Below are 26822 nucleotides of genomic sequence, written 5' to 3'. Positions count from 1 at the left end.
AGGCAATGGGATTCCAGATTGTAAAGAACCCATTGAGTGAAAAAATTTTACTAATTGGTCTTAGATCTGTCAACATCCTACATTTGCCAGATTTCTTTTTAATGACAAATACAGAAGAATTCCAAGGGCTGGTGGGTTCTTCTATATGTGGAGCCCCCAATTGCTCTTGGACCAACTGTTCTAGTGCCTAAAAGACCATTGCTCAGTCTAAACAGGTTGGTCAGTCAACCACCTCAAATGGTAAGGCCACTGGTGTTTTATCAGCGCTGACTCCCCCAGATAAAGTTGAAGAGTCTGTCTCGGCTGTATCCTGTTTATGAACCGCCTGGAAAGTCTGTAACTGTCTTTGAGAACATTTTAAAAACTTCTTTATCAGGAGCATCTTCTATTTTATCGTTTGAATCCAAAATTGAAGGGATGTTAATCCATGTTTCCTACTGTTGCAAATCTCTTCCCCATAAATCCATGGCTATATTAACCGCACACGGCCTTTATCTTCCTATTTGACCTTCTACTCCTATACATTTAAGCCTTTTCATACTTTGTTTCACCTGGGATAAAGTCCCAACTCCTTGAAATTTAATATCTACCTCCTGAAGCGGCCATCTGAATGGGGAAAATGTTTGTGATATTACAGGAACATCTGCCTAGCATTCCTTCAATTTCAGTATTATTTATAAACACCTTTAGTTTTGGCCTCAGATCAGCTATAGAAATCTGCCAAAAATATGTTTCTTGGCTTCTTCTGGGATTTTTGTTTTATTTATAAAACTTACTCTGACCTGGATATCTGGGTTTTTAGTCTAGTTTCAGAGCAATGTTGTTTAATTGTTTTTTGGATGAGTATCTTCATTGTTACCCTGAAACGGCTGATTTGAATTTGGTATTGAGGCCTGCAAGAGGCACCCAATCTGCCCCGGGCATTTTTTAACAAGGTATTACCTTTTGTCTTTTGTTGATCTACATTGATTGGCCTAGTGTCAGCCTTTGCCATATTTTTTGCATATTCCAGAAAGCATAGGCCCTCTTTCAGAAGTAATTAGATCCTCTTTATAAATTTTATGAAATGATCTTGTACGGCACAATTAAGACATTTGAGAGTTTGAATTTCCTAAAAATCTTTAGAGATCACTTCTATTAAATTTACATCATATGAATGACATCCAATATCAACCATATTTCTAATCTGGTCATCTACTGATGCTAATTTTGTGTCTAAAGGCCTTATCACATTTTTGCATTCGGCACTGGCATTTTTGAAAGCTAAAGACTCAATTAGTGCTTTCCTAGCTATTGGATCTGATACACTTTTATCAACAGCTGAAGTCAATCTCATTAAAATCGGTGATTGTTTCTTTTGGGCCTTGTGTAATCTGAGTAAACAGTTCAGATCTTTTTCTGCTTCTTCAACTTTGTTTCAATCATTACTGCTGCTGTGCAACATAAGGTTGCCTCATCTTATATGATTTGCATCTGTACCTCAGCATATGGACCTTCATCTATTAGGTGATCTCCAGTGAGACTAATGCCTTTGGCCCTATTTTTCTGTGCTAGCTCCCTAGCCTCTTCTCTCTACCATGAGTGACACTGTAACTGGGGACTAGGTTCTTATATTGCTCTTGTCATAGCTTTCCAGTCTTGGGGAATTACTTATTTTGAACAGCCCACAAATTTAGTATTTGTTCCATGAATGGTGAATGCATTCCATACTTTGTTACACTGTTTAAACATTTTTTTTTCAGATACAGCACATCTACGGTTTGCAACCCACATTGTTCATAGCCTTGCAGAATTTTGGAACCTGCTGGTATTTGCTACATACTAACCAGACAAGCTAAAATTTGTTCTCTAACAATCTCTGGATGACTTTGTTGAATCTCATAAAATGGTGGTGCATTAGGCTCTGGCTTTATTTCTTCTGTCTCTTTCTTAATACCTTTTTTTTTTCTATTTTTTTCTCCTGAGGCCTGTCTTGATTTTTCATATTTTTATTCTTATAACTCTATTATTTTAGCATTTTATTCATATTTATTTACAATGTTTTACCTTTCCTTCTAATGTTTGCTTCCATATCTCTATTATCTTAGTATTTATAATTTTTGCTAACTTTTCTCCTAGTTTTTGTCTCTATTTCTATTTCTCTTTTTCTTCCTAATTTTTAATTATAATTTTTCTCTAGCTTTTCTTCTCGGGCCTTTTTAAAGTAAGGCACAGAAAACCATTATGATGACCAAGATAAGGGTGACCAGCATGGTGCTACTCATGATTGTTAATGTGTCCATCTCAATTATGTCTTTCTCTTTTGTTTCTATCTTTGAACAATTTAGAAGAGCATTACATAAAATCCAAAAAAAATTGTTATTGTGCCTTTCATTTTTATGTGTCTGTTTTCTTTAAATTTGTCAATTTTAAGTTATTTTTATTTATTAAATGTTCATACTCAGTCTCCTTCCTCTTTTAACATTAAAATATAGTTTTAAATATTTTTTAACCTAGTCAGAAGTTTTTTTGTTTCAAATTTCTTCTTGTTCTCTCTCAGTCTGTGCCTGGCTCCTGCTTCCAGAGTTTGAGTAACTACACCATGTCTTAATTTTTTCCCACAGGGAATGGTGTTTCTGCCTCCCTCATGGTTCCTGGCCACACCCTCATTCTGGGAAGTTGCTGGGTCCACAAGTGTTTGCTCCTCAGGCCAGCACCGGCCCCTTCTCAAAGGGATTAGCGTCCTCCCTTGGCTAGGAAATTGCGTCTGGCTCTGAGAAGCTTAAATGTGTTGAAGAGCCAAGTTTTCTTTTGTTTGTTTCTTTGGTTTGGTTTGGGTTTGGGAGGGGTTTTTGTTGTTGTTGTTGTTGTTGTTCGGTTGGGTTTTTTGGTTTTTGTTGTTGTTTTTTCATTCAGCAGGGGACTCTTAAAGGAGGCCTCTGTAGCCAGGTGTAGTGGCGCATGACTGTAATCCCAGCACTCGGGAGGCAGAGGCAGGTGGATCACTGTGAGTTCGAGGCCAGCCTGGTTTACAAAGTGAGTCCAGGACAGCCAAGGCTACACAGAGAAATCCTGTCTCAAAAAACCAAAAAAAAAGAGGCCTCTGCTTTGCCTCACTGGGTTTTCTTTGTTTGTTTTTGTTTTTCTGCAGCTACTGTGGACCTTGCTGCTCGAGGAAGGTTTAATCCAGGAGATGTCAGTTCCTGCCTTAGAAACTGTGGTTGCTAAGTAACTGGGTTTTATTTATTTATTTTTTCCTTAATGAACAGAACTTAGAAACTGCTCTGTACCCAGGGAGTACTTGTTTTTGTCCAAGTTTACATTCTATGTAAGTTTTTGCTACACTTGTATGACAAAACGCTAGTGGTTATTTTTAAATTGTATTGCAGTTTTTCTCTTAACCTAGCTAATACCAAATAATTGAGACTGGACTATTATATTGATTTAACAAGTTCAAGGCCCAACAACTGAGCAGCATTAACCTATTTTAACCCTCCAAGCTAATCTGGCTGTCTTCCAGCCAAAATTCCCAAGATACTTGCATTTTATGGCCTTTTCTTCTCCAGCTATTTTCTACGATGTCTCCTGGACCGCTCCTTATGGCTGCACCCCACTTCCTTTTTCTCTCTCCTCCTGCCCTGTCCGGCAGGAAGTCTAGACTATTCTCTCCCCTGCTCAGTCATTAGCTGTTAAGCTTCTTTATTGACATATCAGGGAAGAATTAGGGAGCAATGTTTACCCAACACTGAGACGGGAGAGTCTCAGAACAAGGATCACAACCAGAAATCAGCATTTGAAACTTTACACAGCGCACAATAACATTATGCCTACAAAGAACTGTCAACTTCATATGGGAAAAAAAAAACCTAGGGTAGATAAAGAACTTCTGGGAATATCACCATGCCTGATTTCAAGCTCTACCACAGAGCTATAGTAATAAAAGTCACATGGTATTGACATAAAAACAGACAGGTAGATGAAGGAAGCCAGAATTATACAATAGAAGAAAAGAAACTATCTTCAGGGAATGGTGCTGGCCTAACTGGATGAGTCCATGTAGAAGAATGTAAATAGATACATATTTATCACCCTGAACAAAACTCAGGTGCAAATGGGTCAAAGACTTCAACATAAAACAAGATACACTGAATCTGATAGAAAAGAAAGTAGGGAGTAGCTTTGAATGCATTGTCACAAGAGACAACTTCCTGAACAGAACATTAATAGTGTAGGCACTAAGATTGACAATTAATAAATCAGACTTCATGAAATTCAAAAGCTTCTATAAGACAAAGGACACCACCAATAAGACAAAATGGTAGCCTACAAAATGAGAAAAGACCTTCACCAAACCCACATCTGACAGAGAGCTGATTTCCAAAAGTTATATATAACTCAAGAAACTAGACATCAAAAAAAAAAAAAAAACCCCAAATAATCCAAGTTTTAAAATGTGGTACAGAGCTAAACAGAGAATTCTCAATAGAGGAATCCCAGAAGGTGGAGAACACTTGAAGAAATATTCAACAAACTGGGAGCGATGGTGCACGCCTGTAATCCCAGCTCTCCAGAGGCAGAGGCAGGTGGATCTCTGTGAGTTCAAGGCCAGCCGAGTCCAAGACAGCCAAGGCTACACAGAGAAACCCTGTCTTGAAAAAAAGGAAAAGAAGGAAAGAAAGAAAGAATGAATGAAAGAGAAAGAAAGAACGAACATGTTCAACATCCTTAGCCATTAGGGAAATGCAAATTAAAATGACTCTGAGATTCCAGCTCAGGCCCGTCAGATTGACTAAGCTAAAATGCACACGTGACAGCTCAGGCTGGCAAGGATGTGAAGCAAGGTGAACAAGGCAAGACATCTCATGACTACCCTCTCGGCTACCACCGTGTAGAGGAAAAAGTACTTTTATTGACAGTCAAAGTCACAAAACATGGGATGGGGAAGTGGTGCGGTGGATAAGAGTTTGTGCCGCTATTGCAGGTCCTGTTCCCAGAAACTCTATCAGGAAGCCCACAGTGAACGTCCTGTGCCTTCAGCTTCAGAGGATCCAATGACTTCTTCTGTCCTCTAACAGTTTCTGTAAACACACCCGTACACACACTCACACACACACTCACACACACTCATGCAAATAAAATTATATTTTTTAAATAGCACAACACACTAGAATAATATAATACCCTTTTAGTGTAGTTTATATTTTTGGTTGTGAGCCTAGCCTTTAAGCTGAGCCATCTCTCCAGCTCTGGTATAGTTTATTTATTCACATACACCACACACACCACACACACACGCACACCACACACACACACACACACACACACACACACACACACACACACGCAGACCAAATTAGGCGATAAGAAGCCTCGGCAGACTCCAGCTTGACTGGAACAGAGGTGAGAGTTCAGGTCCAGACGAGCTGACCATCTACAGTCCTTGCTTCTTTGCCCAGGAGCGCTCTGGGGGAGGAAAGTTCAGCGCATATTACCAACTCGTATGAATCTTATCAAGCAAAACAGTACTGAAAAATTACAGTCTAGCCTTTAATGACACCAAGACCACACACACACACACACACACACACACACACACACACCACAAATAAAATAAGTTTTTTAAAAATTTAATCTCTCTCTCTCTCTCTCTCTCTCTCTCTCTCAAGGACTAACCCAGTCCTCTGATCCTTTGCAAGTGTGCTATCCTCTGATCTAATCACCAACAACCAAGCCCCTTTCCCTTAACAATCCTGCAGCTCTCAAGCTGGGCATGGTGGCACACGCCTGTAATCCCAGCACTCGGGAGGCAGAGGCAGGCGGATCGCTGTGAGTTCGAGGCCAGCCTGGTCTACAGAGCGAGTCCAGGATGGCCAAGGCTACACAGAGAAACCCTGTCTCGAAAAACCAAAAAAAAAAAAAAAAAACAATCCTGCAGCTCTCAGTTCTGCCGTGCTGGGGACACGCATCCTGCGTAGGAACATTTGGGACCAAGTCCAAACCCTTCAACAAAGGTCTTCAACTCAGAGGGAGAAGAGGCCTTCCTTTGCAAAGGGCTCGGTGCACCCACACCTGTTCACACGCTACAGGTAGGTCCCCAGCAAAGGGCTCGGTGCACCCACACCTGTTCACACGCTACAGGTAGGTCCCCAGCAAAGGGCTCGGTGCACCCACACCTGTTCACACGCTACAGGTAGGTCCCCAGCAAAGGGATCGTTGTACCTACATCCGTTCACACGCTACAGGTAGGTCCCCAGCAAAGGGCTCGGTGCACCCACACCTGTTCACACGCTACAGGTAGGTCCCCAGCAAAGGGCTCGGTGCACCCACACCTGTTCACACGCTACAGGTAGGTCCCCAGCAAAGGGCTCGGTGCACCCACACCTGTTCACACGCTACAGGTAGGTCCCCAGCAAAGGGCTCGGTGCACCCACACCTGTTCACACGCTACAGGTAGGTCCCCAGCAAAGGGATCGGTGCACCTACATCCGTTCATATCCTGCAAGCACCAGCAAAGGGACCGGCATACTCACACCTGTTCATGTGCTACAGGTCCCCAGCAAAGGGATTGGCCCCACCACACCTCTCATATGCTGCAGGTCCCAGACAACCTCATTCTTTGACAATATCCAGATTGGAAATCATACTCGCCTTGTCTGCCCCAATCCATAGAAGTAGGAGCCTGGAATCCCAAAGGGCCTGGGACCCACGGACTCGGAAAGGGAATGCCATCAGGGCAGAACCGAAGGATGCAAAGCAGGTGGGTTGGGGATGGCTCGTGGGACCTGTTAGCTGCCCAGGTTTGGTGGTCATCAACCCTAGCGTGTCATTCATGGTAAAAAGAACCAAAGCCGCCCGCTGCAGTAGAGCCTCACTCCGTCACCCCATTCCTGAGAAGGGTGCGGTGGCTTGGCTATTATCTCCTGGTTGGAGGCTGAGCCTTCTTTCCAAAAAGATCCTCTAGGCTCCAGTTTTGCCCTGTTAACAATGCTACGTCAGGAAAGACATGGTGAAGAAGGCCCTGACGCTGATGACAGCACCAACTTCTCAAGTCACACAGCTCAGAGGACAAGAAAGAACAGACAAGAGTGAGCCTGCTGAGCCCAGCACAGAGGAAGGCCAGGAAGGCACACTGTTAAAGAACAGAGAAAACATATCGAAGTCATGTAAAAATAAAGAACAGCCATGTTACATGGATAACCTGCAAGGGAACACATGACTTTCACAAATTCAAACACCCGCAAGGGAACACGTGACTTTCACAAATTCAAACATGGTTCCACTTAGAATGCAGACTCTCTGTCAGCAGGCTGGCATGAGACCCCAAGCTGCAAAGTATGACTTGGTGGTGATAACTGGTTTGAGGACTGTAGCTCAGTTCCTACCCGTGGTCTTGAGACGGCTCGTACCAGTTGTCTACGGCAGTGTTGATGTGTGCACAGTCCTGTGAGCTTGATGCTTTACTGCTGGGTAATTCATGCTTGTAGCAGGAACAGCATTTGCTCAAGGTTGGGAGTTAGTCAAGCAAATTGTAATGCATACCATGAAACAAACACCGCACAACTAAGATAGCTGATGATATGGAAAACAAAAAGTAGAAAAAGCAATCGACAAGGCTGTAGAGATGTTCAGGCAGTAAAGGCTTGCTTCCCATGCCTGAGGCTCTGAGACCAATTCCCAGAGGAACATCAACCAGGCGTGATGGCCCATGCCTGTGATCCCAGCCCTTCGGATGAGAACTTTAAGGTCAAGGTCAACCTTGGGTACATAGTGGAGTCTCACAGACGTGAGACTCTATGTCATGCACACATAGAAATATTGCCATGACAACTTGTATTCATTACCTTTCTGCTTCTGGATAAAACACCACGGCCAAGGCAACTTATGGAAGAAGGTGTTTATTTGGACTTACGGTTCCCAAGGGATAAGAGTCCATCCTGGCTGGGCACAGCAGCAAGCAGCAGGCCGGAGAGAGTAGCTGGGAGCTCACAGCTTTATACTCAAGCACGAAGCAGAGTGTGAGGTAGAAATAAGGAGAGGCCCTGTTACTCTGAGGCTGCCTCCCAGAGACATGCTTCCTCCGGCAAGGCTGGACCTCCTAAACTTCTCCAAGCAGCACCACCGACTGGAGACCAAGCCTTCAACTGCCTGAGTCTGTGGGGGACATTTCTCATTCAATGCACCATGCAGCCTGAGGGCAACTTTGTTTAAAATGACTTTCACTGTTATTTTCATGCATTTCTACAAGTTACTTTCATTTTCTTCCTGATAAAATAATTTACAGGCTGGAGAGATGGCTCAGGGGTTAAGAGCACTGACTGCTCTTCCAGAGGTCCTGAGTTCAATTCCCAGCAATTATCTATCATGGGATCTGATGCCCTCCTCTGTCATTCATGCAGGCAGAGCACTGTATACATAATAAATAAATAAATAAATAACTATAAAAATATCATTTACATTGTATACTATACTGTGACTCTAAAGTATATTTTGTCTTTTTAAAACATTGTTTATATTGCCCATAGTAAAACAAGCAACAAGAGTTGTCCGCTTCCTTCTCAAGTAAGCAGTTCAGCACTGTTAAGGATATCCACATTTCTGACTGTTTATTCTTCAAAATTCTTTTCATTTTGCATGTTACTGAAATTTTATTTCGATTAAGCAATGCTGCATTTGGGAACCCTAGCTAGGGGTGTCAAGGGAATGAAGAAAGAAAAACAGACAGACACGCATACAGTTAGTCTGGGCTTGGTGGGGTTCTCTAGCCAATACCACCAGCACCCCAACCTAGAAACCCAGTGCCTCCATTAGGTACAACAGGGAGTGAGGGCTCAGCTAGTCTGGATAGGAGGCCAGTGCAGCCAGCGGTCTCAGGCTGTCAAGATCCCGGGGAAGGAAGCCACAGCTGATAGACTCTGCACACACTGATCAGTGAGCAGTAGTTAGTAACCATAAATCTTACTAGCTACTAAACCAGTTAATTACAGAAGAAGCTTTTTCTAGTCTCTCACATATATGTTAAGCAAATAGTAAATAGCTAAAAATAGGCAATGTTTGTTTATCTAGAAACATTAAGATAGATGAGTTAAGCAAGTAATAAACAAATATATAACTAAAAAGATATTAATATGCATAATAGTAAATAGAATGGTGGTCTTCAAACACTTCAGAGATCTATAGAATATGGCACTTAATAATAAAGGGCTTTTCCGACACAGAGACACGCCTGCTCCTGACAACACCTGCAATAGACTTCAAGGGAGATGATGGGCATAGAAGAAATAAGTGTGGCACAATGACCACTGGACTGAAGCACTGTCCTTGTCTCTACTGGTGACGGCAGACTGACAGCCCCAACTGTGATCATAACAGAGCACAAGGTAATTGGCTGTGCAGCTTTACAGAGACTGGCTGGACCAGTTCTTCAAAACTCCTGCTTCACAATTATGTCTGTCAGATATGCTGGACCAGAAGGCTGAAGACTGGATGCCCCAACGATAGAGAAAAATCTGTGACTATCCAAGCAGTCAACTCTCTCTGTCCTGTCTTGCTTTTGGAAGTTGCTTGTCTGTGCTTCCTTAATATTAGGTAATATTTCCTTTTTGGATCTCTGATGGGGTTGGAGACTAGATAGCCACAGTGTTACTATAAGCTTTAGTTTGAGAATTAAAAACATGTTTATAGCTTGATAAATGTAATTTCTAATAAAGAGGTTCTAGAAAACTTTGGACACTGGGGAAGGACTCACTGTGAGAGGAGAGTGGAATACTTTCTCCAAGATTGTCAAATTCAAAAGGACTGGGGTATGTACATGTAACTTGTACCTGATGATTATATATATATATATATATATATATATATATATATATATATATATATATATATATATATATTATGTATATAGTTCTTCTTTTTACCTATTTTTTATTGTTTTTCTTTTTTAACATAAAAGGGGTATGTGTGAAGAGAATGTAAGTGTGCCTTAGTCTGGGCCCAAGGTGAAAACAGTCTTGGGATGCATGACCCCACTGAGACTTTGTCTCTACAAACTGATAAACATCTTAGGATAGACTCAGAGGAGGAAATAACAGCCCAAGACAAAAGACAGGGGCAGGGTATTGTGTTGTCAAAAGATCATTGATTAAAAGGAGGAAGATAGAAGAAGGGAGAGAGAGAGAGAGAGAGAGAGAGAGAGAGAGAGAGAGAGAGAGAGAGAGAGAGAGAAGAAAAGAAGAAGAGGAAGAAGAAGAAGAAAAGAAAAGGAGAGGGAGGGTAGAAGGGAGGGAGGGAGGAAGGGAGGGAGGGGCAGCTCGTGGAGTTGGAGCTCAGTGGAGACCTCCAGGTTTGGTCCTTGGACGGTGTGGCTTCTTCTGCCGGAGAAAGGATCTGTGACACTCCTGAGAATACACCCGGGGAATTGCCCCTTGGAACTGACACCCAGAAGGTTTCATTTTTGTTCTTCTTAATCTCCTTTCCCTCCTATTTAGGGTAGCCGGGTTGTAAGGGAGGTACATGCCTTTAATAAATCCCTAATAAAGTAGAACTGTTAAGGAATTGGAGCCAACAGTGAGCCAACAGGGAGTCTCATGCTGGGATTCCCAAGGCTTGGCATCCCTCTTGAGTGTGGCCCATGTGGGTAATGACAGCTTTGCCAATTGTCCATGGGTCAATTGTCCTCGGAGTCCTCCAGAGGCAATGCCTATGTCAAAACACACATTTACTCAGGGCTTGACTCACTCTGGGCTTCCTCCAATCCTACAAGTAATGATTCTTTATTTTCCTTTTCCCAGTCCCTGGCAATTGCCTTCTACTTCCAATCATGAGTCTGACTGCTGTAAGTACCTCTCATAATGGGAATGATGTGGGATTTGTCTTTTTGTGATTGGTTCATTTTCCTTACCACAGTGCCCTCAGGGTCATTCATTTCGTAGCACATCAGAATTCTCTCTTCAAGGCTGAGTAACATTACACTATATGTGTGTACCATAGTTTGTTTATTCATTAGTGGACACTGTGTATAGAGTGTGTGTGTGTATGTGTGTGCGCACGCGTGTATGTGGCGCACAACGTGCCCCAGCATCATAGCTCTCATGTAGACATCAGAGCATAACCCCAGATGTGGACCTTTGCTTTCTATCTTGTTTGAGACAAAGTCTCTTACTGTTTGATACTGTGTATATCAGACTCGCTGGCCAGGACCTACTGGGGATTCTCCTGTCTCCACCTCTCACCTCACTGCAGGAGCACTGTGACTACAGACTTGCAATGCTTAAACCAGCTTTGCATGTTTTATAGGGATCCAAACTCAGGTCCTCAGCTTAACAAGCGCTTTAGCCACAGAGCCACCTCTGAAGCCAAATATTATTATTGTTATTATTATTATTATTATTATTATTATAAGAAAACACACATATGAACATGCCTTTGAGACTTTCAGATGTGATTAAGCCGTGAAGTTACTGATTGGATCATTCAATACTTCCATTTGTTTTGAAGGCCAACCGTAATATTTTTCATGGTAGCTTTGTGCTGTGCCACTGTTCTGCCATCTCATTATTTTTAACATACTCCACTGTACCTATTTCTTTTATGTCCTCTCTAACATTCAATGTTTTATGTGGCCATTTGAAGAATACAGGGTAGTTCTATATTATTTATTTTTGACGTGCTGCTGTAAGTCTTAACAATCATAATGAACAATAAAGATGCTTTCATTTTTTAAAAAAGCTTTCATTTTCTTTTCACTTTTTTGTGAATATATGGGTGGGTTGCAGCGGGTTGGGGTGAGCATGCCCATGACTGAGGGAGACACATGCACATGATTGTCATGCCTAGATCAACTTTCTTTGTCCCTTTCCATCACCCTCATACTTGGTTTTAAAGATTCTCTATCTGGTCCGGCCTGGTGGCTCATGCCTTTAATCCCAGCACTCGGGAGGCAGAGGCAGGCAGATCGCTGTGAATTTGAGGCCAGCCTGGTCTACAAAGTGAGCCCAAGACAGCCAAGGCTACACAGAAAAACCCTATCTCAAAACAACAACAACAACAAAGATTCTCCACCTGTCTCCACCTCTCTACCAGAGCACTTTGACAGATGCATGACGCTGTGCCTGGCTTTTATATGTATTGTAAAAGATCCTGGAACTTGTGTGGCAGACAGTTCATTGACTCCCTTCCCTAATGCACAACCCCTAAAGTTTTTATTTTCAAAAAATGGAATAAAAACCAACCTTCCCTAATACTCAGCATTGTCTTCTATTATAGAGCATGTCATAATTATTTTGGATGCAATAGCAATTTTTCTCAAAATGCAGTTTGTAAAGTCTCTTGCCCACTCAGTAAAAATTAAAAGAGGGCGTCCATTTGTTCACTTATTCATCAAAACTAGATCTTTTATATAATTTGTGTCAGGATCCCAGCTTTGCTTGGGGCACCCAAGGTACACATGTCACCCACAGCAGGCTAGAGGGTCTCCCATGCACAGTGGCTCCAGAGACTTCCTTGGGAGTGGGGAAAGAAAGGGGATGGCTCTTAACCTAAAAGCCTCTAAAGAGTGGGATAATTTCCCTTTTTCGGCAGGGGTAGGGGGATGCCCAAGAAGAGGAAGGCAGACATCTTAGGCACCTGGGTGGCTCCTGGGGAACTTTGTGCTCGAACTCAAAGGCACACCTTATGCTGAGTATGCCTCATAAGCTAGAGATAATTAGTTAACAAGAGACTAAAGCATAGCCGGTGTAAATATGATTCAATGTGAAGCCCAGGGACAGCCATCCCAGCGAGCAGGAGGTGTTAAGCCTGAGAGAGGCCAGTGACCACTCTGCCCCCGCCCATACAGGACTTCAGGTTCCCTGAGGGTGTCTGGCCAGCCCTTCATTGTTGTTGTAAGACAGATTCAGTTTTACTATTTACCAACCCTGAAAACACATGAGAAACCCAGTCAGACATTCAGATTTAGTGGGATTAAAGTTAGGCCAGGTACTGATAATTGCATTTTCAAGGTTTCCTCGTGAGACTAACACACTGCCAGGGCTGAGAAAAATGACTGCTTTGCGCCCTGAGAGCCACTTTCAAAAGGGAAATGAGGTCCCCCGCAGTCACAGACATAGGGGAGGGGAGTAGGGGGGGAAATGGGAGGGAGGGAGGAATGGGAGGATACAAGGGATGGGCTAACAATTGAGATGTAATATGAATAAATTAATAGAAAAAGAAAATAAATAAATAAAACAAAAGAGAAATGAAAAAATTTTGTGAAACAGAGGTTTCCAAAGTGATCATCACATTTTCACTGGGAAAGGAAAAACTTGTTTTTCTCCTTTCGGTTTGCGGTGCTAAACCCGTTGCCACTAAGCTGAAGCACCAGCTGAGTGGAAGTGTCACTGTTTGCTAAACACCCTTAGAACAGAGGGATTGTTTTTATACAATAAGAGGAGTGGGTTTAACTTGTCAAGGCATGTGGATAAGCTTCTACCAAACATGTTTACTCTATTTCAGGAAATACTCTCTATAATAGATTGCACCACATCCGTGAGGTGGATTGACTTGCTTAAGAGTGATAAATAGACGCAGTATACATCCGTCAGAAGGAGAGTATCTTCTTATGGACCACTTTTCGCAGAGCCCCTTTCAGGTCCCTGTTCCGCAGGCTGTAGATGAAAGGGTTCAGCATGGGGGTCACCACTGTGTACAGCACAGTGGCTGCCGTGTCCCTCTCAGGGGAATGGGCAGATGAGGGGTTGAAATACACAGCGATGATGGTGCCATAGAAGAGGCAGACCACGGCCAGGTGGGAGCCGCACGTGGAGAAGGCTTTCCATCTTCCCCTCGAGGATGAGACTCTCAGGACGGCACAGGTGATGTGGACGTAGGAGATCAGGATGCAGACAAATGGGGTGATCATGATCACAGCCCCCTCTGTAAGAATCATCAGCTCGTTGAGGTGCGTGTCCGAGCAGGACAGCTTCAGCAGGGGGGTCACATCACAGAAGAAGTGAGGGATGATGTTGTCCCCACAGAATGAGAGTCGCGCCATGAGCAGGGTGTGCAACAGAGCGTTCAGGCTGGCAGTGACCCACGACCCAGCCACCATCAGGACACAGAGCTGCTGGGTCATCTTTGTTGTGTAGTGTAAGGGGTGGCATATGGCCACATACCGGTCGTAGGCCATCACAGCCAGCAGGAAATTGTCCATGTCTGTAAGTTCAAAGAGAAAATACATCTGTGTGAGGCACCCAGAGTAGGAAATGGCCTGACTCCCGAGGACGTGGTCGGCCAGTACCTTGGGGACGGTGGTGGAGGAGAAGCAGACGTCCACGAAGGACAGGTTGCTGAGGAAGAAGTACATGGGGCTGTGCAGGCGGGAGTCTGTGCCGATGGCCAGGATGATGAGCAGGTTCCCCAGGACGGTGGCCAGGTACATGATGAGGAAGAGCAGGAAGAGGAGCTGCTGCTGCTGGGGCTGCCTGGAGAGGCCCAGGAGGAGGAACTCGGAGACGCTGGTCTGGTTGCTGCCTCTCATGAGTCCAAGCCCAAGTGATTAGGAGACCGTAAATACAAATGTAGATGGACAGGGTCACGATGTGGCAGGGCGTTGCGCAGGGTCAGGATTGCAATCAATTAATAGAGTTGCTAACACAGGATGTGCCCACCCCTTCTGCACACCTTCTTTCCAACACTCAGCCCTGGTATATTTCCTATCTGAGCATCCATGAGGCCACACAGCCTCTAAGACTAGCTATGTATACGTTTACACCTTTCAGCTTTCCCATCCACTCAGACACAGTTCAGAACAACACCAGAGAAACGCTTTGTTAGTTCTGTGTTTATCACAGGTGATAACCAATGGATTCAGGGACTGTACACTGACTTCCTGCCTCTGGAAAAAGTTGCAAGGCAGTTTCTAAGATAACTTCATCTCCAAATAATCAAAAGTTTATGCCTCTACCTCAGTAACCTTACCTGGGGGAGGTTGGTGTTATTCACGTGCTATTCACCTTGACCTAATTGTGGGGTTTGCGATGTCTTGGAAACATTGACAAGTCCTAAGCAAGTGAGGAGCAGGTGTTTGGGTTCTTGATCTTCTGAGCAGGAAAGATGCTCAGAACAACCACAGCACAGTCATTTACAGGAGTTTCTTTGGCCACTGGGACCAGAATCCCAGCGAGCCTCATTAGAGTCAAGAAGAGAGAAACTTTTATCTACATCTTTGGCCCCTTTGGACCAAAGAAGGATGACAGAGAATACCATCAAGGTTTAGATACAGTGGTTGGGTCAAAATGTACAAGATTCAGAAATGAGTCCACACTGGCAGGCACAGATCCCAGATGGCATATTTCCAGACATCAACTCTCATCACCTGTGTGCTCTGAGCTTGTGTCAACTGGTGTGGAGATGAAAATTTCATATTCTTGTATGTTTGATAAAAAGTTTGCTTTCTTAAAAAAATAGTTTGTTGTTGTTGTTGTTGTTGTTGTTTTGCTTTCTTGTGTCTTGACATCTTTAACAGTGATCAGTGATGTCATATAATCTTCACTTTGAGGTAGTAATATTAAGTATAACATTTGGGGCCAATTATAGCCGACTGTCTTGACCTGGGACCAAAATGATGACACTGGGACTTTTTATTAATATGAAAGCGTGGCCTTAGCTTTGGCTTATTCCCAACTGGCTCCTATAATGTAAATTAACCCATTTACATTAATCTGTGTTCTGCTACTTGGCTCTGTACTATACTCTATCTCCACATCTGGCTGATAAATCTTACCACCTCAGATTCCTTTCCAGAGTTCCTATCTCTGCCTGGAAGTCCCACCTTCTTTACTGCCTTTGCTCTAGGCCATTCACCTCTTTATTAAACCAATCAGAAGATGAGGGAAGTGTGTTAGCATCTGGCAGCCCCTGCCCCTCAACCTGCTGCTAGGTTGCTTAGCAGCTTCTGATATCATCACCTGCAGTGGCCAGATGTGCACCAGATATAAAAAGGACCAACCCACCTCCTCTCTCCCTCCCTCCCTCCCTCCCTCCCATCCTCCCTCCCTCCCCTGGAGCGCCCTTCCCCATTTTTTCTCTCCATATCCGATTTTTGTTGTTGTTGTTGTTGTTTTGTTTTGTTTTTGGATACAGGGTCTCTCTGTGTAGCCTTGGCTATCCTGGAATCACTTTGTAGACCAGGCTGGCCTTGAACTCACTGCAATCCACCTGCCTCTGCCTCCTGAGTGCTGGGATTAAAGACGTGTGCCACCATGGCCATCACATTTCTCTATTTTAATGATAACATTTGGTGCCATGACTCAGATGGGCTCTCACAGCACTGTGTGGGCACGCGGAAACCCCTTCTACTGCCAAACCTTACTTTCAACCTGCACCCACCCCCATCTGCTCTGCACCTTACACCGCTGCCTTGAGCCGATTGCTGGAGCTTCCACACACCACTCCATCTATGGTTAGGGAAGCAAATGCCCCTTTGTCGTGCATGACCCTGCTAACCCCTGATCTGTGCCTTGGAAATGTGATTCATGCTGCTGAGCTGGGCCTCTTGAGTAACCCCTACCACCAGCACGCAGACATGTTCCAGGAGCTGCTGCGATGCTGCCCCTGTTACAGCATGCTGCCTTCAGAGCCAGATGGAAACACTACACACCACACCTACCCCTGCTATCAGACCGCGATCTTCACCACTGCTGGAGCATGACTAAAAAATCATTTGTTAAGTCTGACCCTAAATTCTACTTAGAGATTTATCCACATGGCTCTGGCTTTAGGTTCTGCATATGGACCTAGCTCCGCCTCCCCCACTCTTCCACCAAGCCTGCAGGATTCCAAAAGCCTACGCTCTTCTTTAATTAGCTCTATTTTTAAAACTTGGCCTCATTCAAAGCCAAAAATTGGCAAGCCAAATTTCCAAATTTTTTCAGACAGATGATTCCCAGACTCCCAAAATTATTCTCTACCTTCCCAAATGCCTAAACTCTGCTCTTACGTCTAAGACTGTACTTTCCAACTCCTAAAAAAAAAAAAAAAAAAAAAAAAAAATCCTCTCTGATTTCTTTTTCTGTTCTCAGAAAAAAATCTTTTATCCTTTTATAATAAGAAACCAACAAGTTTCATTTTAAATTGGTATAGATTTTCATATAAATTAAAAGTTATATTTTTACAGCATGCCGCTTATATGATTCAAGTTTAGCAGAATTCTTTTATATAATGGTGAAATTTCATGACTATAACGGTCTATTCAGATAAACAAGCTAATATATGTCTAACTACCTATGTTTTTCCCAGTTCTTCGAAGCATGGATGAGATGCTGCCTCTCCCTCCACCAGCTGCTCTGGGCTCACCTTCAGGCTTTCTGGCCAATGGATTTCGTATAATAAAACAAAATGTAAATTTAAAATTGTTCCACAATGTTCTACTATTTGCCAGCCACGGAAACTGTAATATATTGATTCTAGAAACATTCATTTGTTTACAATGCTACAACATGGTTATTATGTCCTGCCTCCTTTAGCACGTTCAGAAATACATTCTTACTCACACTAAGAACCAATGTGATTGATTACAAGATTTAACTTTATTTAGAGTCCTACACATATTTTAAAGGTCAAACATAAAATGAGATCTTAACATTCTGTTTTGTGTTTGCAAGATGTAGATTAGAGCAGATAACTAAATACAGACAAAGACTACTTAACTCAAATATGCCAACCCTCAAGCCTGTCAGAGATAAGCTGAATATAGCACTTAACATGTGTAAGTTTATCATTGTAAACAGAGATTCCCAAATCCTAGGGGTACTTGCCCAAGGTCTCCAAGAAGAGTTGGGCACTAAGATAGATAACGTCAACCCTGGATTGTGGTACGCTAACCACTGGAAGAGACTGCCCCCAGTGCCTCACCCTCTGCTAGGGCCCAGCCTGAACGCCGGACAAACTGGACACCTGGAGAGCTATTGTCTCTCGCTGCTGAAAATGAGGTGAGATCAGACTCTCCCACGTTATTCGACAGAAAGAGCTTCTCATCCCCTCTGTGTGATGGCCAGACTGCCTCTGCTCATGGTGCCATGAAAACCACAGGAGACCCGGGACAACTGTCTAGGCAGTGGGCTGTGGCTGACTAGTCATCTCTGTCATTTTGATTGATACATCCATTCATTTAGGTTACAATGTATCCTTCTCAGGTCTCTGATCACATTGATGACCAAGCTAATGGCAACCTGACAGCTACAGAACAGGCAATTGGCTCCTTAGCCCAAAGTAATTCACCGTGTTAGTTCATTAGTCAATGCATTCACTAGTGAAAATTACTAACTACCAGATCTCTGAGTTAAAAAGCAAACAGGTTCGCCTAACTCGCAGACCTCATGTTAAAGACACACAAGCTTCAGATGCCTTTTCAGTTCTCTTCACATGCAAGGGACCAGGCCTTAAGCTTCATTCATAGAGCTGCTACTGACGGGTTTAGGTACAGTCTACCTTGCTACCAGACTTTAAACAAACAAACAAACAAACAAACAAACAAACAGGTCTCAGATACAACCTTTTACCATTCCTTTAGCTAAAAGACAGTGACTTCTCACCGCAATTTCACTTGTGTCCCATGGTAAATAATTAGATAAGAATACAGAATTTTAAATTAAAAAGGAATACTTCTAAGAAAGTATTTGAGGGTCTAAGAAGGCTTTTTAAGGTTGGTAAATGCAAGTTATGAAGGTTGAAGGATATAAAGATGATTTAAAGCATCCAAAAACAGATTTGAAAATGCTTCGTATTTCTTCCCGTTGCTGTGCTACAGTTGTATTAACTGTTTAGAGCGTTGACATTAATCACTGCAGCTCTAACTTATTAATCTAACTCTGATAAAATATTCCACTATATGATCCACTATCATACTTTCAAGCCCAAAATTTTTAATTTCCTTTGGTTTGTCTTGACGTATAAACTTAAAATGTTTCCTACTGCGCTTTAATTATATACATCCAGCCTTCTGGAAGGGGGAAAAACTCCTCTTTCATGATGTGCACTGATGCTGACTTTTAAGATCAAGTGAGCTTCTGCCCTTCTGCTCTACAGGAGGTTTCTACCCTCCCGTGTTAGAGTTCCACACACGTCAGAAAGTCCGTAAAGCTTCTCACTTTTCTCAGCTCACCTCAGAGAGTATTCATGCTTTTAACCCAAGGTTTCCCCCAAAGCCTCTGCTATGTTATATGTCTACTGCCTTTTTCTACAATGTGCGTTCCACTGCAGAGTGCAAACAATGGCAAGGCTAACATGTATAGCATGTATCTCCTTTTACAAACTTAAAAGGCTTATCATCAGCTGTAGGAAATCCGCTTCTCAGGTCAAATGGAATCCAGATAAGGACTGCCAATCAACAGCCTCAGTTTCCCGCCTATCGCCTATCTCAAAGGACAGGATCCCTCCCCGCCATGTCCTGGTTCTGGGACTCCCCTTGCTGCCTGATCACTTCAGTCTTGCACCCAACACTGCCTGATTGCTGAGTCTGCCCTCCCGGTTGGTGTAAATGCTTCCTGGCATTCTTGACAACCTACATCCAAACCCTTCATCTAGAACCTTCTCCCTTGGGTGAGATCTCCCTCTACCAGCATGGTTCTGTCTCTCACCAGCCCTCAAAACCCTAGTGCTAGGTGACCGTGTCTGCTCAGGCTATGCTCTTGGTCTCTGACCAGCACTGATGAGCTGCTGGAACAGATTGCCCAATCCCCTTGGGAAGCCTTGGACAAGTTACTGGCTTCTACTCTCCCCATGGGGACAGTCCATCCACAGGTCCCTCTAGGCTCCCATCAGGGCTGCCTTCTGCACAATTTTAAATCTCGATGCCCACATTAAAGGATACTATAACCTTATACAACTCTGCAATGAAACTTCAACAGATCCAAAACGAGACCTTTCTAATTACTGCCAGAAACCGGATTGTGCCAGCTGGACCTGCTCTTTCCCTTCTAGCCACAGAAGTTCTCAGACCCTGGACAGCAAATACAACAGCCTGCACTCCTCAGACTTGGCCAACATTTGAGCCTTTTGCTCCCGCCCTCCAGTTGTTGCCCCAATGTCAGTAGGAAGCAGCCAAAGATGAATGATTTATAAATTCCTCACCCTTTTATTACCAACAAAAGCCTGGAAGGTATGTGTGAGAGCCAGGACAAACAGCTGCAGGTCCTCCCAGCACTCCTCAGTCCCTACCTGCTGCAGGACATGGCTGGCTTACCCTACCCTCTACCCTGAACTTCTCAGGACAGGGGCTTTTCCTTGCTCTTCATCATATATTCCAGACATTCTCTCTCTCTCTCTCTCTCTCTCTCTCTCTCTCTCTCTCTCTCTCTCTCTCTCCCCTAGGGCCATCCCTCCCCCTTTTCTTTCTCTCTCCCAAAACTTATACAATAAATCTCTCCATATCATATCTGTGATGTCTCTCTATTTATTTTTAATGATAACAAAGTGTGTATTTACAAAATGTGATGCAGCTGCTGAGCAATTAGAATAACAAAACCAAAGACAGACAGTACTCAGCTATCTGGGAGTACAAAATGAACAGTTGACCATACAAAGACAACCTACACACAATGTACAAAAAGGTCACCACAATAATTAAGGACTTTTACTGAGGGTTTAAATAAAGGGGAGCCTGACCCTAAGGGGGCGCTGCCTACGAAGAACTTGACCTTTATAGTAGATGCCTTCAGAGGTAGCTTTTTTTGTTTTGTTTTGTTTTGTTTTGTTTTCTGAGACAGGGTTTCTCTGTGTAGCCTTGGCTGTCCTGGACTCACTTTGTAGACCAGGCTGGCCTTGAACGCATAGTGATCCACCTGCCTCTGCCCCCCAAGTGCTGGGATTAAAGGCGTGCGCCACATAGTCAAAGCTTGTGGGGCTAGGAAGCCATGTTCCTAAAGCACACACACACACACACACACACACACACACACACACACACACACGCTCGCGTGGAAGTAGGATGAGGTTCCATCTCTTTACATCACTGTGGGGATGAGCCACAATATGAAACTCTAACCTTCTTCTGCCTTCCTCATTCTTTCTGAAGAGCAGAGGCATGCAGACAGGCTTACTGCTGTCTACCTGTGATCCTGGGAAGTCGAGGCAGAAGAGTTATAGTTTGGAGACTTGCCTTAGCTTCAAGGGGAAAGAAAGGAGAGACAGGAAGAGGAGGGAAAGAAGGAGGAAGAGAGAGGAGGAGAAATGACTTGAAGAAAGCCCCTCCCAGTTTTCAGTTCTACATTTGAGTCATTTTCTAATGACTTCCTATTTTCAGTCATATTTTGCTCAATATTCATAGTTTTCAATCACAAAACAAATTGTGCCTAGTTAATACCAGGAAAAATTCCTGTGTGTATGTGGGGTGTGTGGTTGTACGTGTGTGTGTGTGTGTGTGTGTGTGTGTGTGTGTGTGTGTGTATGTGTATATGTGGATGTAGGCTTTGATTTTTTAAAATCCACTTTATTTGGGGTTCCCTAATGTTTCTCCCTCCCTTCCAACCCACTGACTCTACATGGGCGAGGAAGAAGCTTAGCAGGGACAGGGGATGTAGACATTTTATACTCAGGTCCTTGGGACCATTCCATACTTCATCAGTAGGATTCCATCAGTCCAGCCAATCAGCTACAGCAGCAGCAGAAAGAGTCAGCAGTAGCCTTCTTGAAGCTTTCTCTGGAGCATCTCCCTCTAGGAGCATCCCGAAGTGTCTCTCTCTCTCTCTCTCTCTCTCTCTCTCTCTCTCTCTCTCTCTCTCTCTGTGTGTGTGTGTGTGTGTGTGTGTGTGTGTGTGTGTGTGTGTATCTCCTATTTATACTCTCTCAGAGTCTGTACAAGGGTGTTTTCCAGATGGCAAGAACCACACCCCGTGTATGAGGCAGTTTCCAGCTGACAAAGATCACGGGCCCCCTCAGGAGGATGTTATCAGCCGTTGATAAACTGAGGGCAGTTTCACATCCCACTCTTGGGGAGCAAAACAAAAACATATTTACAGAACATAAACAAACATCCACTACATGTGGGAGTGTGTGCTTGTGTGTGTGTGTGTTTGTGTGTATGTATGTCCAGGAAGTATGTATGTGTGTAGGGGTGGGTGTTTATGTGTATGCATGGGGGTCACATATGTATACAGAAGCATAAAGTTGGTGACAGGTGTCCTAGTTCCTGTCCTATTGCTGTGAAGAGAGGCCATGGCTAAGTTAACTCTTATAAAAGAAAGTATCTAAGTGGGGCCTTGCTTGCAGTTTTAAAGGGTTAATCTCTCATCATCATACTGGAAAGCAGATAGCATGGCTCTGGACGAGAGAGAGACAGAGAGAGACAGACAGACAGACTGAGAAGACTTCTGAAACCTCAAAGCCCACCCCACTAACACACCTCCCACAAGGCCACACCACTAACACACCTCCCACAAGGCCACACCTCTTAATTTTTCCCTAAACAGCCCACTAACTAGGGACCAGATATTCAAGTCTATGAACCTACAGGAGCCACTCTCACTCAAACCCCCACATCCGGTATCTTCCTCAATTCCTCTCCAACTTATATTTTTTGGTAGGGACTCTTGCTGAACCCAGCAATAACCAGTTCTAGTTAATCTAATGAGCCATCTTGCCCTAGGGATCTCCTGTCCCTGCCTCCCTAGGGTTGGGATTACAGGTGCCACCATGCCAGCCTGCCTCCCACATGGCTTTAGGGATCTGGACTTGCTCCTCATAATTGCATGATAAGCGCTTATGCATTGAGCCTTCTACAAAGTCCTAATGGAAAGAGTTTTTAGTAGAAGAATCTTGACTAACCATTGCTGGGATGCACCGTCCTAGGGCCTGAGGCAGCAGGGCCAGGGGTAGCAACTGATGTTAGGGACAGTTGCCTCAGAAGTGCAAAGGGCAGCATCCAGCACTTGGTTCCATCAGCAAGGTCTGGTTACCTAATTGATGAGCTTCTGGGGCTGGGTTCAAACACTCTCCAGGAAAACAGAACCAGCATCAGAGAAGAACATATTCTGATACATTAACACACATACACACACACACATACACACACACACACACACACACACACACACGTGCACACACTCTTACACACACATGCACACACTGGTACACACACACACACACACAGTGGTGAATTCTGTGACAGTCTGAGCTCAGTAGAAAGACCTTGTCTCTAAACAAAATAGAATGAACTCTGTGGTTTCTCCACAGAGAAGCCTCAATGGCTTTAAGAAGCAGTAACTTGTATCCTTTTCATTCATTGGCCTCTGTGTCCACTGTGGGCACCAGGACTAGGCACCAGCTGCTGCCTCTCATACCCACTGTTCTGGTGCTCTCCCTGGGCCTCAGCATGCAGGGATTGCTGGGGGAGTGGGCTAGGCAGGAGAGTGCCAGCAGGCAGAAAGGCACACCCCACAGCACGACTTCCCTTTGTAACTCAGGTGGCCAAGGTCAAGGGTCAGGAAAGACAACCATTTGCCAGAAGCCACAACAGAGGTGGAAACACTGTTTTACAAGGGAGTGAAGAATGGAGGCCTGTTGGTCAATTTGTTGCAAAAACTAACAACCACAGTGCAGCTGAGAAAATACAGACCTTGCATTAGTTACATTTTGCCAGTGTTTTGAAACAGGATTTCCTGGAGCAGAAGCAGCCTCAGGCTTTCCAGGTAGTTGAGCATAAATTCGGGATCCTCCCGTATTTCCCTTCTGTGTGCTGGAATTAAAATATTGACCACCATACAATTTTTTAAAGGCAAAATACCTTAAGTCTTATGGCGTGGCACAGGCCTCCAGTCCCAGTAATCGGATGGCTAAGGTAAGAGAACTGGTAATTTAAGTCAGCCTGAGTGCACAGAAAAACCCAACTGAGAGGGAGATGGAGAGAGAAAGTAATGTTTTCAAAGGATAATTATAAAAGTGGGCTGAAATGGAAGGCACCAGTGAGCGCTTAGCACACCCGAGGCCCTTGCTTTCCATCCTAGTACTGAAAAAACAATGATAATATATCACACACAGCACAACTTAGAGGTTGAGCAACACCAGGGTTTCAGTCAACCAGACTTAGCTGTTCTTACTGTTGTCAAAGCTCATTACGACTAAAATGTCAGATGTGGGCCGAAGGGGTAACTCAGTAGTAGGGCACTTGCTGCTCTTGGAGAGGACCTGGGGTTTAATTCCCATCACCCACATGGTTGCTCAAAAAACTGCCTCTAACTCCAGTCTCAGGCATCCCTGGACACAAGGCACATGGTGCACATCCATCCAACCGGGCAAAACACTTGTACAAATAAAATATATAAAACACCAAAACTTTTTATTAAAAAAAAATAAATAGACAATGAAAATGCGAGTAGATAGAAAAGATATTCCACGTGCAGAATTATTTTAGGAAAGTAGAAGAGCGTTCAAATCTGAGTGGCCGGCTTGCAAAATTTAAGTGATGTCTTTTGCTTTGGCTTCTGCTCCAAATGTTCAAGATGGTATATAGTCTATACATCCTCGTGTCTCACACCAGCATCCTCCTCCTCATGAAGCATGTATTCTGAAGAAATTGAAATCGCATCAGCAAAATCTTATTTATCAGATGTTAAAACAGACACAAGGGACAATGTTTGTGCAAAGGAAGGAGAGGTTATTTTGTTGTTGTTGTTTGTTTGTTTTTTGGTTTTTCGAGGCAGGGTTTCTCTGTGTTGGCCTTGGCTGTCCTGGAACTCACTCTGTAGACCAGGCTGGCCTCAAACTCAGGGAAATCTGCCTGCCTCTGCCTCCCAAGTGCTGGGATTAAATCTGTGCGCCACCACCACCTGCCTGGAAGAAAGGTTATAGGAAGACACAGAGGAGAGGCAACTGGCCTGTGGGACTTTAAAAATGTTTCTTCTTTCCTCTTTATAAGTGTTTTCATTTCCTGAAAACATAAAGAACAAACAAAAAACAAAAACAAAAAACAAAATCAATCAATCAAACAAAAACCTCTTTCAGTAAACCCTCTTTTGGGCAGCAGATGATTCCTGGCAGCACAGTGTTTGCCTGGGGCACAAAGCCCTCCCTGCTATTCCCAGCAAAAAGCACACAGAAGCTCAAGTCATGTTTTTTCATCCATTTGCCATTGGCGCCATTGTTTCTCTTTTCCTCTTCTTCTTTTCTTTTCCCACAGACAGGGTTTCTCGGTGTAGCCTTGGCTATGTTGCACTCAGTCTGTAGACCTGGCTGGCCTCGAACTCACAGAGATCTGCCAGTGGCCCCGAGTGCTGGGATGGATTACAGGCGCTGGCTTGTTTCTCTTCTTTTAACTAAAGTTGATTGTTGCCTCCCTTAAGGAAATGGAGAGAGGACTGTGTGACAGTCAGAGGCAGCTCATCAGCTGAAGAGTGTCTTATGGAGGGGACAGAATAAACAACTGCAGGCAGAGGCTCCGAGGGGAGGGCTGTCACTGGCCTTGGTTCAGGAGAACAGGCTCTGTATGATGACCCTGGCTGTGCACCTGAGCAGAGGGAACATCGATGTTGCTTCCTTTACCTTATGACTCACACATGAGCTCAGCTCACCTTTTGGAACCTGAAGCCATGTCTCCTGAGGGACTTCTGAAATACTTTTCCTGAATGGGATCCTCGCGTTTCACAGAGGTGCTTTTGTGGCCCAACCTCTATGGAAGCCATAGCAGAGGAGACATAAAGGAGGCTGAGGTAGACCTCCACCCTCCACACTGCTCAGCAGAAACACTTCAGATGTTTCTTAATCTCGCTGCTGCCCTACCCTCCACAGGTCCTGAGTTACTTAGTCAGTGTGGAGACTGTACACGGTCATCGACTCTTAGGTGATCTCAGTGTTCAGTTGCACATGTAACTCAGCTTCCAAACAGACCACTCAGCAGGGATGTCTCTTAGGGACAGCTGAGGTAGCTCAGTGGGTAAAAGCACTTGCCACAGGCTTGACTATGTCAGCTGTATCCTGGGACCCACAGAGTTGAGGAGAGGTAACTGACTCCTGGAAGTTGTCCTCTGACCTCTACCTTACATGCCATGCCATGCATGTGCGCGCGCACGCACGCACACACACACACACACACACACACACACACACACACATACCTTGTTGTTTGTAATGTGTTTGAGACAGGGTCTCACTAGGTAGCCTTGGCTGGTCTGGGAATCTCTATGTATACTAGGATGGCCTCGAACTCACAGAGATCCACCTGCCTCTGGGTGTGGCACCACGCTTAGCTCAAAAATCAGTCTTATTTTACATAGGAAACGTTCAGTCTGTAAGGTGATGGCTTTCCGAGCATGAGGGTCTGATTTAACCCTAAGAACCAACACAAAAAGCAGGACACAGTTAGGGACTTTAGTTCTCATACTGTGGGAGTGAAAACAAGTGGATTCCAGGGGTGCACCAGCCAGCCATGCCAGCCTAATTGATGAGGCACTGTCTCAAAAATAAGGCGTAAGGTTCCTGAGATATGACACTCAAGACTCACCCTGTCCTGTGTTCTCTTACTCACAAACATATATCAAACATGAACAGGCAGCAAGAGAGACAGACAGACAGACAGAAAGTAATGACTTGCAGATAAAATAATTTTAAGTCAGTATTGAGTAGCTGCAAAATGTCGTTTGGTGTTAGAGCTCTTACTGAGCATGTGCAATGCCCCGAGGTCTGTCCCTAAGAAATGCCACAACAAGCAAAAGGCCACCAAGTCCCATTACCTGGCAAATTCACTTGTACACCTGGTGAATGCGAGTCCCCTAACAAATGAGAAACAAGTTGTCTTTTACTGAGCCTAGCTCAGTCTGGTTGCTGAGTTGTGCTCAACTCTGAAAGGTGAGAGGGAACAAGGATCAGTCCAAATCTTCTCA

At 44.1% G+C, this 26822-nt stretch overlaps 1 protein-coding gene across 1 annotated transcript; it reads right to left on the bottom strand.

The window, feature by feature from the left end:
* Nucleotides 1-13394: 13394 nt before the first annotated feature.
* LOC311587333 (olfactory receptor 1f45-like) lies at nt 13395-14491 on the bottom strand (the record flags this gene model as incomplete). Its single annotated transcript, XM_084764003.1, has 1 exon — nt 13395-14491. The coding sequence occupies one exon, from the start codon at nt 14489-14491 to the stop codon at nt 13553-13555; it is 939 nt and encodes a 312-aa protein (XP_084620129.1). The 3' UTR covers nt 13395-13552.
* Nucleotides 14492-26822: the final 12331 nt, after the last annotated feature.

Source organism: Acomys minous (genome assembly GCF_964271855.1).
Source record: "Acomys minous genome assembly, chromosome: 16".
Classification (NCBI taxonomy): Eukaryota; Metazoa; Chordata; class Mammalia; order Rodentia; family Muridae; genus Acomys; species Acomys minous.
The sequence above is the reverse complement of the archived record's forward strand: the minus strand, read 5'-3'. Positions and strand labels throughout refer to the sequence as shown.